General features: G+C 41.5%; 1 protein-coding gene across 1 annotated transcript in view; it reads left to right on the top strand.

Moving 5' to 3' along the window:
- The first annotated feature begins 7768 nt into the window (after nucleotides 1-7768).
- LOC148759145 (ankyrin repeat domain-containing protein 26-like) overlaps nucleotides 7769-15111 on the top strand; it is a 123974-nt gene continuing 116631 nt past the window's right edge. The window contains exon 1 of the mRNA XM_088793048.1: nucleotides 7769-8059. Within this exon, the coding sequence (XP_088649174.1) occupies nucleotides 8030-8059 (30 nt within the window). The 5' untranslated portion in view covers nucleotides 7769-8029. The remainder of the gene's footprint in view (nucleotides 8060-15111) is intronic.

The raw sequence follows: 15111 nt of genomic DNA on the forward strand, positions 1-15111 counted from the left end.
CATCCTGCCCCCGTCCCCACAATCTTTGGTTACTTTTAAGGTTTTACTCTTCGTTTTGGTTCATGAATCAGGAACAAAGTAATATTCAGAGATTGGAGCTATTGTAGTGCCAGGCCATTGGGGTTCATGCCCTGACAAGTTTGCAATGGCCTATTTGTGCCCCGTGATCGTGGAGACTTTTGTTTTCTTTCTGACCTCCCATGACCCCTGCAAACGGTTTCCGTCTTAGGCTGTGTATTTTGACCTTGGTGACCACTGTAATTCCTGGCCACACTGAGCACGGGGACTTGGTGGTCGTTATGCAGCCAGATGCTGTGACACGTGCTGGTCTTTCCTGCTGGTGTTCGCTCACGGTGCCCAGAGGGCTGGCTTTAGAATTTGGATGACTGCAGTTTTATCTTTAACTGCACTCCTGTTTAACAAGCTTCACAGGTTCTCTGCAGACGGTGTGCCATCGGGGCCTAGGTAACAAGTGCAGCCGGAGCATGGATTCACTTATAAGGACAGGAGGATAATTATTGCTGCTTTTACAATCTGAATTTTCAACCACGTGTGCAGGCCAGACATTTAGTGCAATAAATTCCGTGAGTGAGGCAAACAACTAGTGTATAAGTTAGCTTTAAACTGTGAATACAGGTTGTTCCCTTTTGGTGGTGTTTTGAACTGAAATAACACGCAAGGGGGCAATGTCTGGAGGGGCCGACCCATGGATATATCAACAGGCTTTTAAGAGTCACTCCCCACTTTGTAGTTTCAAGTTGGCTCTAGATTTGTTTATTTAGATACACACTGATCATTGATGTGACATCTGAGACTGAAAGTGTGGCTTTGACCATAGAAAGGTGGTAGAATTTTATTAACAACAAAGAAAAAGATCTGAGCCTTATTATGAAAACAAAAAGCACACATTTTCTTGGTTTGAAGGATAATAGAAAATCACCTCAATGAAGCTTCCATAGCCCGATGCCCCCAAAAGCAATTCAGAAAGCCCATGCCTGGAGGGTTCATCCTCAAGGAATCAGCTGTTCTTAGGAGGACACATTAAAAGTGTGCTTCAACCTTGTTATAAGAATAGGTGCAATAGAATAATAACAGAGTAAAGAAATTCAGGTTGATTTCGCTGGAGGAAGTGAAAGGTTTCCTCATGATAATGGTTGAAATTTGGAGGGTCAGACTCAATAGATGTGAGGGGGAATTGAGCTCCATAGTTCAGGGGAGTGAGATGTGGGTGGTCTACCTGCTGTCACAGAGGGTTTCAGGAAAGGGGTGGTGCTTTCATTGTTACTAGATCAGAAAGGTGACTGGGCCCCAGCAAGTTAGAGGGGAGGAGAGGCAGGATGCCTGCTGAGTGGAGTTCCAATTCTCCTCTCCCCGACTCCCTGACAACCTTTAATACTCTTTTTTTCTGCAGAAGATTTGTCTCTTCTGGACATTTCACGTATATGGAACCATACAGGGTGTGGCTTTTTATGACTAGATGATTTCCCTTAGCATCATGTTTTCAATTTGTATCCTTATTGTAATGTGTAGCATTACAGATTCCTTAGAACAGCTGAATAATATTCCACTGTGTGCATATACTGCATTTGTCTATCCATTTGTCAGTTGATGGGCATGGATTGTTTTTCCATTTGGGCACTATGACACATAATGATGGTATGAACATGGGCGTGAGATGCTAATTGATTTTCAGGGTCGTGATCATAGACCCCAAACGAGCGTCTTGGGTTGACCAGCACACTAGTAAAGTGTGTGTGTGTTTGTGTGTGTGTGTGTGTGTGTGTATGTGTGTATATATATATATATATATATATATATATATAAATAATACTTCTGAGTCTCTATTATATCTTTTGATTACACTAAATACTGGGTTTTGGAACATAATTATGATTGGGATAACCATACTAGGAGTTGGGGATTGTTTGTTTTTCTAAAAATGTGTAAGTGTGGAAAACAATTGTCATGCAGTTGTTTTGAATCAAAACTTCTTTGAATCATAAAGCTCCTGAGCTGCTTAGCAGTGAACACACACAGTTGCAAGGCCCTGAACTGCACCCACTCCTGGCTGCAGCTGCCATAGGGATGCAGACATGGACAGTTCATCTGATTGGAACTGGCACGATGAGAAGTCCAGGAGAATGGTTTTAGACTCTTAAGTTAGCATTTGGGACTTTAATTTCTTTGGATTGATAATGCACTAATTAGTACGGAAGGACAGTTCTTATAACAAATATTTCTTCACTATGGTAAATGTATATACCACAGTTGTATGCTGGTGACACCTCATTGAGTAATCTTTTGAGGATGTTAGAGAAACAGAGACCCTCATTGGGAATACATTTTTTAAAAGTAGCACAAGATAACTCGTCTATTCAGAAGGAAGGGCAGACATACAGGAAATGGTCGTTATATTATCACTTATCTTCCAAGACAGAAAGTTTTGTTTGCTGTTGGATTTAGTAAGCAGCTAGATTACAGAAACATTAAAATGTCAAATAAAAAATCCCTGTTTTTTCTCCCTTAGCTGAATCTTTGCTGCTGCTATTGCCAGTGTGTGCCGATGGTGCTTAGAATGTGGCCCTTCAGTGTTTTCTCCTTGGGCCAAGGTGGAGGATAAACTTGGCAGCTCTTCCAGGGTAGGTTTTGAACTCTGTACCTCCAAGAAGCTGGGAAACAGGCTGGCAACCTAGTATGCCCTTTCTGTTCCCTGAACTGCCCACACTAAGTGGGGATTTCCAGAATTCCCCCCATTTGCTGCTGCTGTGCATATGTTCTGCAAAGTGAGTTAGTTTTTCATTCCTGGTGTAGTAACTTAATTTGATGCAAGGTTTGTGATAGGAGATTGGACCTGTTTCTAGCTTCAGCATGGAAGACCTGCTCCTCACTTCTCTCTCTCTCTCTCTCTCTCTCTCTCTCTCTCTCTTCTCTTCTCTTCTCTTCTCTTTCTTTCTAGAGTGGTCTGACTCCTTTTATTTATATTCACACAAAATAGGGTCTTAAGCAGGTCAGCATTCAAAAATTATGTGGTTAAGAATTAAACCAAACCAACCCAGAAAGTCCTAAAACTATAAATGACATTTGAGATACAGAGAATAAGGCAGAAATGGAATAGCAGATTTTGATCCAGAACACACACAAACCTTCCAGTAAACTGGAAGGGCAGGACCCAGCAGCATAGGCTGGAAACAGTGCCAGCTGAAGTTTTGTGCCACCTTTCTAGCCAGGTTCCTAGACGAGCTGGAGAGGTGAGTCCCTACCTTCCCCCAGAGAACTCTAGAGAACACTTGTTTCTACCTTCCCAACCCTGGGCAAAGCCCCCCCACTCACCTGTGTCTCCTTTTTCAATTCACTTAACTCACTTGTGATTTCAAGAGATTTCAACAATCTCTACTAACATGGCCATGTAGTATCTAGTTTTACAAATATTTCATCCTCTTCTTTAAAAAAGTGCCTGACATATTCAGTCAATGAATGGCACCATGCCAGGTACTGAGGAAGAAGAATGGCACACATATTAAATGTGAGATCTAGATTTTTGAAGAAAGAGAAAAATTCTATGATAAAATCCTATCTAAGCCATCCAATTCTGGCAGTTTGGGGAAGCTCACCTAATTTTCTTTTTCTTTTTTTTTAAATAATTTTTAAAAATTTTTTTGTTTTATTGGGTAATATTGGGGAACAGTGTGTTTCTCCAGGGCCCATCAGTTCCAAGTGATTGTCCTTCAATCTAGTTGTGGAGGGTGCATTTCAGCTCCAAGTCCAGTGGCTGTTTCATTGCAGGGGGTGCAGCCACCATCCCATGCGGGAATGGAACCAGCAATCTTGTTGTTGAGAGCTCACTCTCTAACCAACTGAGCCATCCAGCTGCCCCTCTGGAGGAAGCTCAGTGGCAGCTCATTGTCTTCAATCTAGTTGTGGAGGGCACAACTCACTGGAGCGTGTGGGAATCGAACCGGCAACCGTGTTGTTCAGAGCTTGTGCTCTAACCAGCTGAGCCATCTGCCTCCACCACATAATTTTCTTTTTCTTTTTTCAAAAACGATCACATAAAATGATGCACAATTAGGGCGCGACATTCTACCTGGCATATGGTGAGTGGACAACAAATGTTGGCTTCTATGGTTATTATTCTTTTATTTTGCTCAGCCACATACAATCATTGCACAGTATTTTACCCTTATCTACTGTAATACGTTCTCACTCTCTCATTTTCTCTTCCTTCCCTGACTCTCTCCTTCTTCATCTTTTTCTCTCTGCCCTTGTTGTGGCCAACTCCACAACCATCCTCCAAGTCCTCTCCTACTTTTATTGCCATCCTTTCAATCAATAATTTCCTCAGGCAATTAGTGCCAATGGGTATGTTTATTTTTAATTCCTGTAGAGTAAGGAAGTGTTTCCTATTAAATGTAGATGTACATTATCAAGTTTAAATATAAATCATTAAATCACTATATCAATTTAGACTAAGAGGTCTGGTCTGACAGTATGAATGCATATCACCCAAATATCATCGCTTATGGGGAGATTCCTCTAATCTTCAAGAACTGATCTGCCTGTGGTGTAGCCGACTGAGTCTAGAACGTAGAGAAAGGACTGCTTCTGCTTCCATGGCACCATTTTGTAATCACAGCAAGGATGCATATGACTCAGCTCTTGGCATTTTCCTTCAGTCTCCTCTACAAAATGTGGGCCATTTGGGTGGCATCTTGGCTCCTGTTGATCTCATTTCTTTGATCAATCCAGAAATTTCTGGTAAGAAGGCGTTTGACACCTCCTCCTACAGCACTGTTTTCTGGAAGTGAACCTGCACTTACACGGTCTCAAAACTCAAGTGACATCCTGTTTCTGGGGCTCTGGAGCATCTCTCAAAGACATTTGCTGTTAATGCCTCAAAAGATGATTTAGAGCTCATTTTCCATGAAAGTATTCCTTAGCACCGGAAATTAAGGTCTGCCTCCGATTCGAAAATCAAATTATAACCACAGAAACATTTTTTCAGGAAATTGGAATTTCCTGGTTGAAAGGAGTCTGATGTCAAGGAAGTATCTGCACATTAACAGTATTTTAAGGGAGGAACAAGGAGGCTCCACATGGTTGTTGCAGAACATAGGGTAACAGTTATTCCAACTGGGCCTGGTTCGGCCATGAGTCTTTAATGTGTGTTAAAAAAATGTGAGATAAAGTTTTTATTTTTAATTCTCCATAACTACAAGATGGCCTCAGTTTCCCATTTTTAAAAATTTGTCACATTGCTTTTTCAACTTTGACATTTTCTCTTTTTAAGATTACAAGCTGTAGGGTGAGAGTTGGTTATAACCTTCCCTCAAATATGGAGTCACACTCTATAAAACTAGGGTCACTGCATTAAATAATAACCCACAAGTGGAATAAGTTTTCTGATTTGCATTACTTGTACAAAGGCTTCAATTTGGGAGGCATGACGCTAACGAATAAAGTGGATGCTGCAGTAATTTTACTCACGAATGTCCGATTACAGGGTAAGTTTCAAATTCAGAACCACATATAGTGGCCCTTTGATTAACCTTTTCTCACAAAGACTCCTCAGATTTCTTTTTTTGTGAAAAGGAAAGAGCAACACGACTCCAGTTATTCACAGGCCACGCAGTAAGAAACAATAAATACTAGGAATTTATTGGCAAGCTTTGGATCAGGCTTTATGTGTTTGTTAGCAGATTTCGAATGCATTTCTGAAATTGGATGGCCAAGGCCAATTATCAAAACAGATTGCATCTCACTGCCCTCCTGCTGGCTTTTCTAGTTATCCTACAAATGGAATTTAGATTTCTCCAATTGACTACAAAATAGCATTTGGCCAAATATTTATGATCACGTTTTCTGTGGTCTGGTTTTAAAACAAATCAAAATTGTGAAATCCTTTTGTGTCAGTTTTGTCATTCTGAAACTGACCCCTGATAGTGAGTTTGGGACAATGCCTGAAAATGATGAGATGACATCAGATTAAGCATGTTTGTTATAATTTTATTTTTCTGCTTAATTTACAGGTGTTAGAATATGTGGTCCAAAGGACTTAGAAATGTATTTCTCATTCAGCTGAATAATCCACAGGTGGCCTGGCTTCCAGGGCTGCTGGATTCTGGCCCCCACCTGCTGGACTCCTCCCACTATATCAAGTCTCTCCTTCCGTCCTTCCCAGCTTAGACAGGTCTTTTCCTCAACGGCCAATCCCTCCACTTGTGTTTTGGATCCCATCTTCCTGTTCTTTCTCTAGGTCTTTACAGTAGTAACAGCCTGTTCTCTATTTCATAACTTTAGTCTCTACTTCCAACTGAATCCTCGCTTTAGCTTTTAAATATGTTCAAGAGTCTCCCATTAAAAGTGAGTATGCTTGGCGCTCTCACACTGCCCCCGGTACCCTACTATATCCCTCCCCTCCACCTCCAAACTCCTTCAAAACTTATTAGGACTCACAGCATCCACTGCCTCACCACCCACTTACTGCCTAACCCGTTTCCATCTCGCCTCCGCCTATTGTCAACACCTTTCAGTGAAGTCACCAGTTAGGTCCCTGCAGTAAAATCCAGTGCACACTGTCCAGGCCTCATTCTCCTTGAGGTCTTAGCATCATTCAGGGCAGCGGGTCACTGGCTTCCTTTCGAACCATTCTCTCTTTCCTTGCCTTCTATGACCCAGCCCTCACCTTGTTTCCTCACTTCCTCTCTGGCTACATCTCGGTCCCATCTGCAGACGTGTATCCCGCTTCCCAGCCCCTGTATTCACACCTTCCAGCCACTGAATTTACTCTTTGCTCTGGTTTATCTCACCTATGCCCAAAGTTTAAATGATCACCTATGTGAAGTTGAGTCATAAATAGATGTCTCCGTTTTAATCCTCTGAGTCCTTCCTGATCTATAGATCCAGTTAGTTTCTTGACATGTGCACTTGGCTGTCTCAGAGATTCCTTCAGCTCAGCAGTTCTCAAACTTGTTCATCTACCTCCAAACCCAGTCCTATTTCTATGTTCCATTTTCGTTAATGGGCACCACCATTCACCAGGCCCTGCTAGCTTACCTCTCACCCAATCCATCACGGAATTCTGGCTATTTCTTACGTCCTGACTCTCTTCTGAATTCTTCGCTTCCCTCGGTTTCCACCCTAGTCTAAGATAGCAACGTCTCTCATGTGGTATATTGCATTAGCCTGAAAAGTGGCTTTGCTGCCTCCAGGATGATCTCTACTGGGCAGAATAACCCTTTCAAATGCTAATCTGATCGTGCCATCCCCTAGATAAGACACTTCAGAAATTGCCCTCTACACATAGGAGAAAGACTAAAATTCGAACTGTGAGTGACCCGGGCCTGCGTGATCTGGCTTCCATCTCAGATGCTGGCTTTCCCAGCACCACCTCCCGCACCTTTCTTTCTATGCTCCCACCTCTTTGGCCTTTTTCAGGCTGTGCCATTCTCTCTTGTCACAGAACCTTCTCCCATGCTATTCCTTCTGTCTGGATCATGCTCCTACCCCTCTACTACTTACGCAGTTGGCTGCTGTCTTCCTACAATAAAAGCTTAAGCTTCACGTCCTCATGGCACCCGTTCTGACTTCTCTTGCTTCTCTCCTTCTTGGCACTGATCATGGTTATAATTTTTCATTTGCTTGTTATGATTGGTGAATGTCGGTCTTTCCTGCTAGACTCAATTCCACAAGGTCATGAATTATGTCTGTTTTTATTTTTATGCCTCTAGTCCCAGGCAGAAAAACACAATAGTAACTGAAGTGATGTGTGTAAGAGGAGAGATTCCTTACGTGGCCCTATAACATTTTTCTATCTACAAGGAAACTGTGTGTAATTACTGTTAGATTTGGGATGTCTTGAGAGTCCGGTGAAGTGGCCAGCAGAAAGCTTCATGGTACACGTGAGAGGGCATGTAACAGGCTATTGTGTGTGTTCTTTTAGGGGAGGCTGTGCGTACAAAAAACTAATTTCCCAGAAGAAATAGATTGTCGCCTTCACTTTATTTCTTCTATAGATGAAGAATAACAATGAATGGAAAAAGTTAATTCAGGACAACTTCAGGTAAGGTCCACACTATGCCAAGAACAGAGAGAGTATATTACAGGACAGTCAATATTATCCAAGGTTGGCTTTGGAGAAATGCAGTGGGTGTTGTTCCCTACACAACGGGAAGCATAGAGAACGGAGTTCCAAGAAATATTACCAGAAGGAAAATCCTTGTGTTCCTAAGAGTTGGTCCCACCTTTTCTCCTGAGGCGGAGCATTTATTGTGTTCTACTGTCCAGCCCTAACCCATGGGACTTGAGAGAGGTCACACTATCCATGTCCCAGGAAGAAATTCCATGTGATCCATGCCAGTCATTGTGATCCAGTTTATCGTGTCAGTTACTGAATCAGATGTGGGCATTTTCACCCAGAGAAATGTCAGAAGTCTTCTGAGTCCCTTTTTTGATTTTTTAATTAAAATGTATTGGGATGCCAATGGTTAGTAAAAGTACATAGGTTTCAAGTACAATTCTGTCCTACAATATACTCGTGTCACATTGTGTGTCCACCACCCAGAGTCAGTTCTCCTTCCATTACCATATATTTGACCCTGCTTACCCTCATCTACCACCTCTCTCCCTCCTTACCCTCTTGTAACCACTAAACTATTGTCTGTGTCTATGAGTTTTTGTTTCTTTGTCTTGTTTCTTTGTTTCTTTAGTTTTATATCCCACATATCAGTGAAATGAAATAGTTCTCGACTTTTTCTCTGTAATTTATTTCGCTTAGCATAAGAATCTCAAGATCCCTCCATGTTGTCACAAATGGCACTATTTCCTCGTTTCTTACGGCACAATAGTATTCCATTGTGTATATATACCACAACTTCTTTATCCAGTCATCTATCGAAGGACACTTTGGGTGTTTCCATGTCTTGGCCACCGTAAATAAAGCAGCGATGAACAGCAGAGCACGTATTTCACTCTTTGTAGAGGCACATGGGATAATAGTCCTTCTCCTCCCCTCCATGCTGTTGTATCTGACTGCTCTGGCAAGTGCTACACCTGCTTGTGACAATGAGGAGAACTGGCCTGCGAAAGAGTGACATGCTGAGGATGGCTGAGAGGGAAGACAGAGCACAGGGGTGGCAGGCTAACCGTCCCCATTGGGGGGTGGGTGGGCACGCACAATCTGCTGGACACACAGATACAAGGTCATGTGTGTGGGTGTGCACAAGAGAACTTTGTTCTGTGCTTCAGTTTCCTTCTACTTTTTATTTATGTATAAATGAATAATCTCCATCATGGAACAGTCTTGTAGCACTGTATTTCAGGAATAAGAGTGGCGGTCAATCACTTTCATCAATTTCATTTACAGGTGAAAGAAAGATTGTGGCGTAGAAATCACTGAAAATTCCCTCAGCCTGTCTCATGGTCTTCTGGGTCTGTAAAAAGAGAATTACTGTTTATCTCATGAGAGTCATTTCAGGATGACTACACCTGTCTCACCTGGCTCATTTTGCTTTTCCAATATTCTCGTTCAGGAGTCATTCACCATATTTTCCTCGGACATTTTCTTGTCTGCTACGCTCAAATGAGGCTTTACCTGTTTTCGTAAACAATTTTACCACCAAAGCACCTGTATAATTTGTTTGGCAATCTTGAATCTTGGCCTATGATGTCCAAGCAAGGAAACCCATGTCTTAATCATATGTTAGGTTTCCCCGCGTGATTAGCTGTCCTCCTCTGCCTCTGAAGTTCAGAGTTCCTAGAGATACCAGTAAATCCTCCCCCTGGAAGGGCAGGTTCTATGTAAGTTGGTCACACCTGGAGACAAGTTATATGATGGAAGGAAATCACATTTATTGAGCACATACATGTAGCAGGTACTGAATTAGGCCCTTAATTTCTGTTATTTCATTTAATTCTCATAACTCTGTGAAGTATGAATTTTCCACAGTTTACAGAAGGGGAAATAGAATACGATTGAATGATTTGCCCAAGGCCACACAGGTAGAAAATGGTGGACGCAGACTATGAGTACAAACCTCTATAACAACAAAGTTCATACACTTTTACCTAGAGCAGGGCAAGAAATTAATTCCTCTGAATGAGGACTGGTATATATCAGCCATGCTGATGAGGCAAGGGTGACTTCAGTGATATCAGTGCAGGTGTGAAAGAAACACCGCGGGGATGAGCAAAACAGTCCTTTCAGAAACAAGAGACAATACGGGAAAGGTAGGACTCCAAACTTCCACAGCAGTGATGTCTGATAGAACTGTTTGTGGCGATGGAAACGTCCTATGTCAGCCCTGTCCCACCTGGCAGCCTCTCACCACATTAGCTATGCAGCAAGTACAGTGTGCGGGGGTGGGGTTGATGGTGAGACTTTCTCAGCCCTTCCTAACCGCGTGGATTCCTTTTCCCTCTTGTTTACCCGATGAGCAGGGGTCGCTCTACCAGTTGTTAGTTTTCTTTCTCAGAGTAAATTGTTCCTTATACAGCTGTCAATGTGGTGTGTATGTGGGGGGAGATGAGTTCAGGATATTCCTACGTGGCCGTCTTAAACCAGAACCCAGTCCAGCAATTTCGAAATGTCATTGCCCTGCTTTCTGGCCTCCATAGTGTCTGACGAGCAACATGCTGTGCATCTCATTGCAGATCCTTTGTACTGACTGGTTTTTTGTTTCTTTGTTTGCTGCTTTCCAGATTGTTTGTCCGTGGCTTTCAAGAGTTTGGTGATGTGTGTATGAACCTCTTTGATTTATAATTTTTGGAGTTCATTAAGCTTCTAGAATATGTAGATCTGCATCTTTTCTCAAATTTAGAAAGTTTTCAGCTATGGTTTCTTTAAATATTCTTTATGCTTTTTTTTCTGCTTTTACTTTTATTAGCATTTATTTGATGCTGAACTCATTCCCGGGCCATAAGTTTTAGTTTCTTCACTTTCTTCTCAGAGATCTTTTCCTTCTGTGCAACCTCCTCTTCTGGTTTAGGAACAATAACAATCTGCTCTTTCTCAGTTAGGATCATCTGTGTGTTGCAGGGAGAGCTCCTGTATGGGTTAATACCCCCCTGAGCTCTGTAAGTTCTGGGCTGCATCTTGAGAGCTTTGTTCACCCGGATGTGTTCAATGACCAGAGAGTCTACATCTGAACCCTTAAGTTCAGCATTGCTCTCTGCATTTTTAAGCATGTGCAGTGAAAATTCTGCTCTCTTTTTGGGTTGGACTGTGTGTCCAACCCTATTGTTTGGCCTGGGCACACCTCCTAAATCCGCCGTTATAACGACGGGACAGCACACATTGCTTTTGTAATGTGACATCCTTTAGATACTTGGTGACTTTTCAGATATGCACACCCTTGTTGGCCTGGGCACTTTCACGAGTGTTCTTAAAATGAACAGGTAGATGCGAACCTCTTGATTTACATGATTTTGTGGGGTTCTCTGAGTCAAGCGAGTAGTGAACCATTTTCAGAGGTGACCTCAGGCTGCTTACGGGAAGAACTCTTTATGGTTTTTTTTTTTTGTTTGTTTGTTTGTTTTTTTCTGCCTTCTCTTCTTCTGGGATTCCCACTGTATGTTGGTTTGGTTGAACTCTCGGGCTCTGTGTATTTTCTTCATCCTTTTGCGTTTTAGCTCTTCCAACTGAATAATTTCTTTAGGTCTATTTTCCAGGTTACAGATTCTTTATTCTGTTTATACAATTCTGCTATTGAAATCCTGTAGGGAGCATTTTAATTATTATACTTCTCATCACTAGGATTCGTATTTGGCTCTTTTTAATAATTTCTGTCTCTTGATTGATATTTTCTGTTTGTTCACACATTATTCTTATGACTTCCTTTAACTATTTCAACATATTTGAGATACATGATTAAAAATCTTTCTCTAGTAATTCCAATCAGTGTGCTTCCTCAGAGACAATGACAGTTAACTTTAATTTTTGTGTGAATGGGCCAAATTTCTTTTCCATGCTTTGTAATTTTTCATTGAAAACTAGACATCCTGAATATTATCATGTAGTCTTTTCAATCAAGGTTTTCTCCCTCCTTAGGGTTTCTGTTGCTTGTAGGTTGTAGCTGCTTGTTTAATGAACTTTAGCAACAATTTTACAGGTCTGTATTCTTTATCATTTGTGATCTCTTAAGTCTCTGTACCTGTAGCTCCTGTTCAGCTTGTGTTTGACCTAAATTTTCTTGAACATTAGAAACAAAAAAGAAAAAGAAAAAAGAGAGAGAGAGAGAGAGAGAGAGAGAGAGAGAGAGAGAGAGAGAGAGAGAGAGAGATTTAATTATATTTTTAAAATCCTAAATTTTTCTGGCTTTGCAAATCTGGGGCACTCCTTCAGTGTGTAGCCAGGCCATTTATACGTCCTCCTTAGCCTTTAATTCCTGCTACACTGAGCCCTGAGATCAGCCAATGGTGAAAGCTTAGAGTTTTCTTGTGTCTTTCCTGAGCAGGCATTCTGCCTTGAGGATGTGTGTGTCTAAGTTTCCAGCACACATGAGTGCCTTTGAATACCTCAATTTTACAAAGACACTCCCTCTCTAGCTCTTCACCCATGGCTTTCACTGGTCTATTGTGTGCCTCAATCTATAATGTTTTGTCCTTACTGGCTGTGGGTTGTCAGTTTGTCTTCCATTGCTTTTGTTGACTTCCTGCCTTTTTTCACCATGAGTGAGTTCTGAAGTATTCAAAAGGGGGCAGTGCTTTGTGTCAGTCTTCTAGCTTTCAGACAGGTTAGAACATACAAATAACTCTTTGTGAACAAGGTCTGTTCTGTGCCCTCTGAAACACAGCCCCGCGTCCCACATCAGGAATACAGGCCCCCTTCTGGAAGACCACGACCAGCACTGTACTTACCAGGCAGAAGGTTGAAACAAAGGCAAATGAAAATGCCACAAAACATTCTATCATTTTAAGTTGCTTATTTTTCCGCCCAGGTTTAGTGTTCACTTTGTTGATGTAAAGCTTGGCTTGTTTTCTAGAGTTCTGTCAGTATTGATTTTGACCATTTTATGTAATTTTTTAAAGTTTCTGTGGTGAAGCAAGCTCTACGATTAGCCTCTTCTCTTTTGTGCACTGATGTGAACCCAGATATATTTTTCAGTGTTCTGTGAGTTACATCCAGGGCCCCAAACCAATAAATTCCACAACCAAAGTAAATTGCTTTGTTACAATAAATCTTGATTATAATGAAGACTTTCTTAAACTCCAGCATCAGTTTATAAAAGTTTAAGATAAAAAGTAACTAAGATAAATTTTGAAATCTGAAAGATTAATGAGGACCACAGTTGTATATGACATGTTCATTCTCATTCCATCTTTCAAATTTCTGTACTTTGTGATGTAAATTTTTCAGAGAATGGAGAGACTAAAATATATGATTGGCTGTTTTGATATGACTTGACTAGTTGAGGTGTTGACTTTCTCTAAATGACCTATATTTTAATGTTCAGTAGACAATGGGAGAAAAGATTTGAAGGTGGAACACCATAAGAGTTCAGTGAATAGACTTGCAGATGTTCCAGTTACCAAGAAGGCAATCGTTTAAGCAGTTTATCAGAATGACCGAAAAGAGTCTAAAAACCTTAGATTTCCTGGAACCCAGCAGTCTAGATTCTGATTTAATATGTTTGTAGTGAAGCTGCAGAACCTTGTGACTAAAAATTTGCTGATATAATTCCAGTGCTCAAGTTGATTTGGACATCACTGGCAGCAAAATGGCCAATTTCCTGAATTTTCAATTCACATAGTATGGAAGGCCTCAATTAGAATTATTATACTTAGAAAACCATCTATATGCTTGGTGAGGAATTCACATCTCCCTTGAAAAGGATCATGAGCAAGGAGTAGTTTACTGTATATTTGAAAGGCGCAGATTTTTCCAGATTTTATCATCAGTTGACCTATTTAGTATAAGTTTTGTCATTTCCAAAATGTCAGACAATTTTGAAATAGTTTAGAAGCTCAATATACCATTACATGCCATAGAATGAAGTTCAATTTGGAGCATAACCTTTTAAAAAAGTCTCACTGTTGTTCAAATGCATCTCTGCAAAACAGTAAATATGGAACCCTAGGATAAATTTGCATTAGGGTCTGTCTGAGGTGAAAGCATGTAGTCAAAGAATAACCATCACATATGAGTGTGTGTGAGACAGACAGGATGGGGATATCTTAGGGATGGTCGAGGAGGTGCTGTCCAGAAAAGAGTTGAAATTCTCAGGATAACAGAGAAGTAGGAGTGAGAGATGTCCAAGGAACTTTCGAAAGCACTCACGTGAGGGTGAGTTTTATATTCAAGCCCAGAGAAGGCATGTATTAGACCATCATGGCCGCATGTGTGACTTAAGAATTTTCCTGCTCCCTATCCTTTTCTCATTGGGCATATTCCCACCCAGGAACCAGCTTGTCAAGATGGAGAGGAGAAGAATCTATGGTTGGAGAGGAGTGGAAAAAAAACCACATGTTTATCCAACTAATTACACAACAGAGTGTTTTTATTCCGCTCACCCCCATGCTTTTTTGGTTTGTGTTCTAAGAGATGTTGTTTCCTCTCCAGAATAAGGAATTTATGCGGCAATTAATTAGTGGTACCCACAGTGGCCACCTCCCTATACCTATTGGGGCCACATTTCTCCTCCTTAAAACTAGGCCAGAAACCAGTATTCACAAGGAACGGGGTTGGTTCCCTGCTTGGCTTGGGCTCAGCTTGTGCTCTGACAACCAGAATACCTCTGGGCCCTGCCCCAATGCTGGTCTCATCTTAGTTTAGGGCCCTGGATCTCAGGCTTACAAAACCTGTGACTTAGGGCCAGTTGTGTGGCTTGGATCTGACCCCTGCGCCCATACTAATCTTTCTTCTAGATGTGCTCCCATCTTTCCTTTGAGGACCCCAGTGTCTCTGACCCCTGTTCTGACTGACGACTGCTAAGAAACCCTGTGGGGTTGCCAAAGAGCTCCTTGCCCTGACTCCATTTCTTGCTTCTGGTTCTAGCCTTGCTTCTGGTTTTAGGCTCCCTTCAAACTAGGATCTGACTGGGCTTTGTATCTGCCTCTTACACAACCCTAGAGGGACTGAGGCTCATGTCCTGGAGAGAGAGGCAATGTTCTCAACAA

Source organism: Rhinolophus sinicus, chromosome 1, assembly GCF_057876585.1.
Source record: "Rhinolophus sinicus isolate RSI-liver-muscle chromosome 1, RSI-T2T, whole genome shotgun sequence".
Classification (NCBI taxonomy): Eukaryota; Metazoa; Chordata; class Mammalia; order Chiroptera; family Rhinolophidae; genus Rhinolophus; species Rhinolophus sinicus.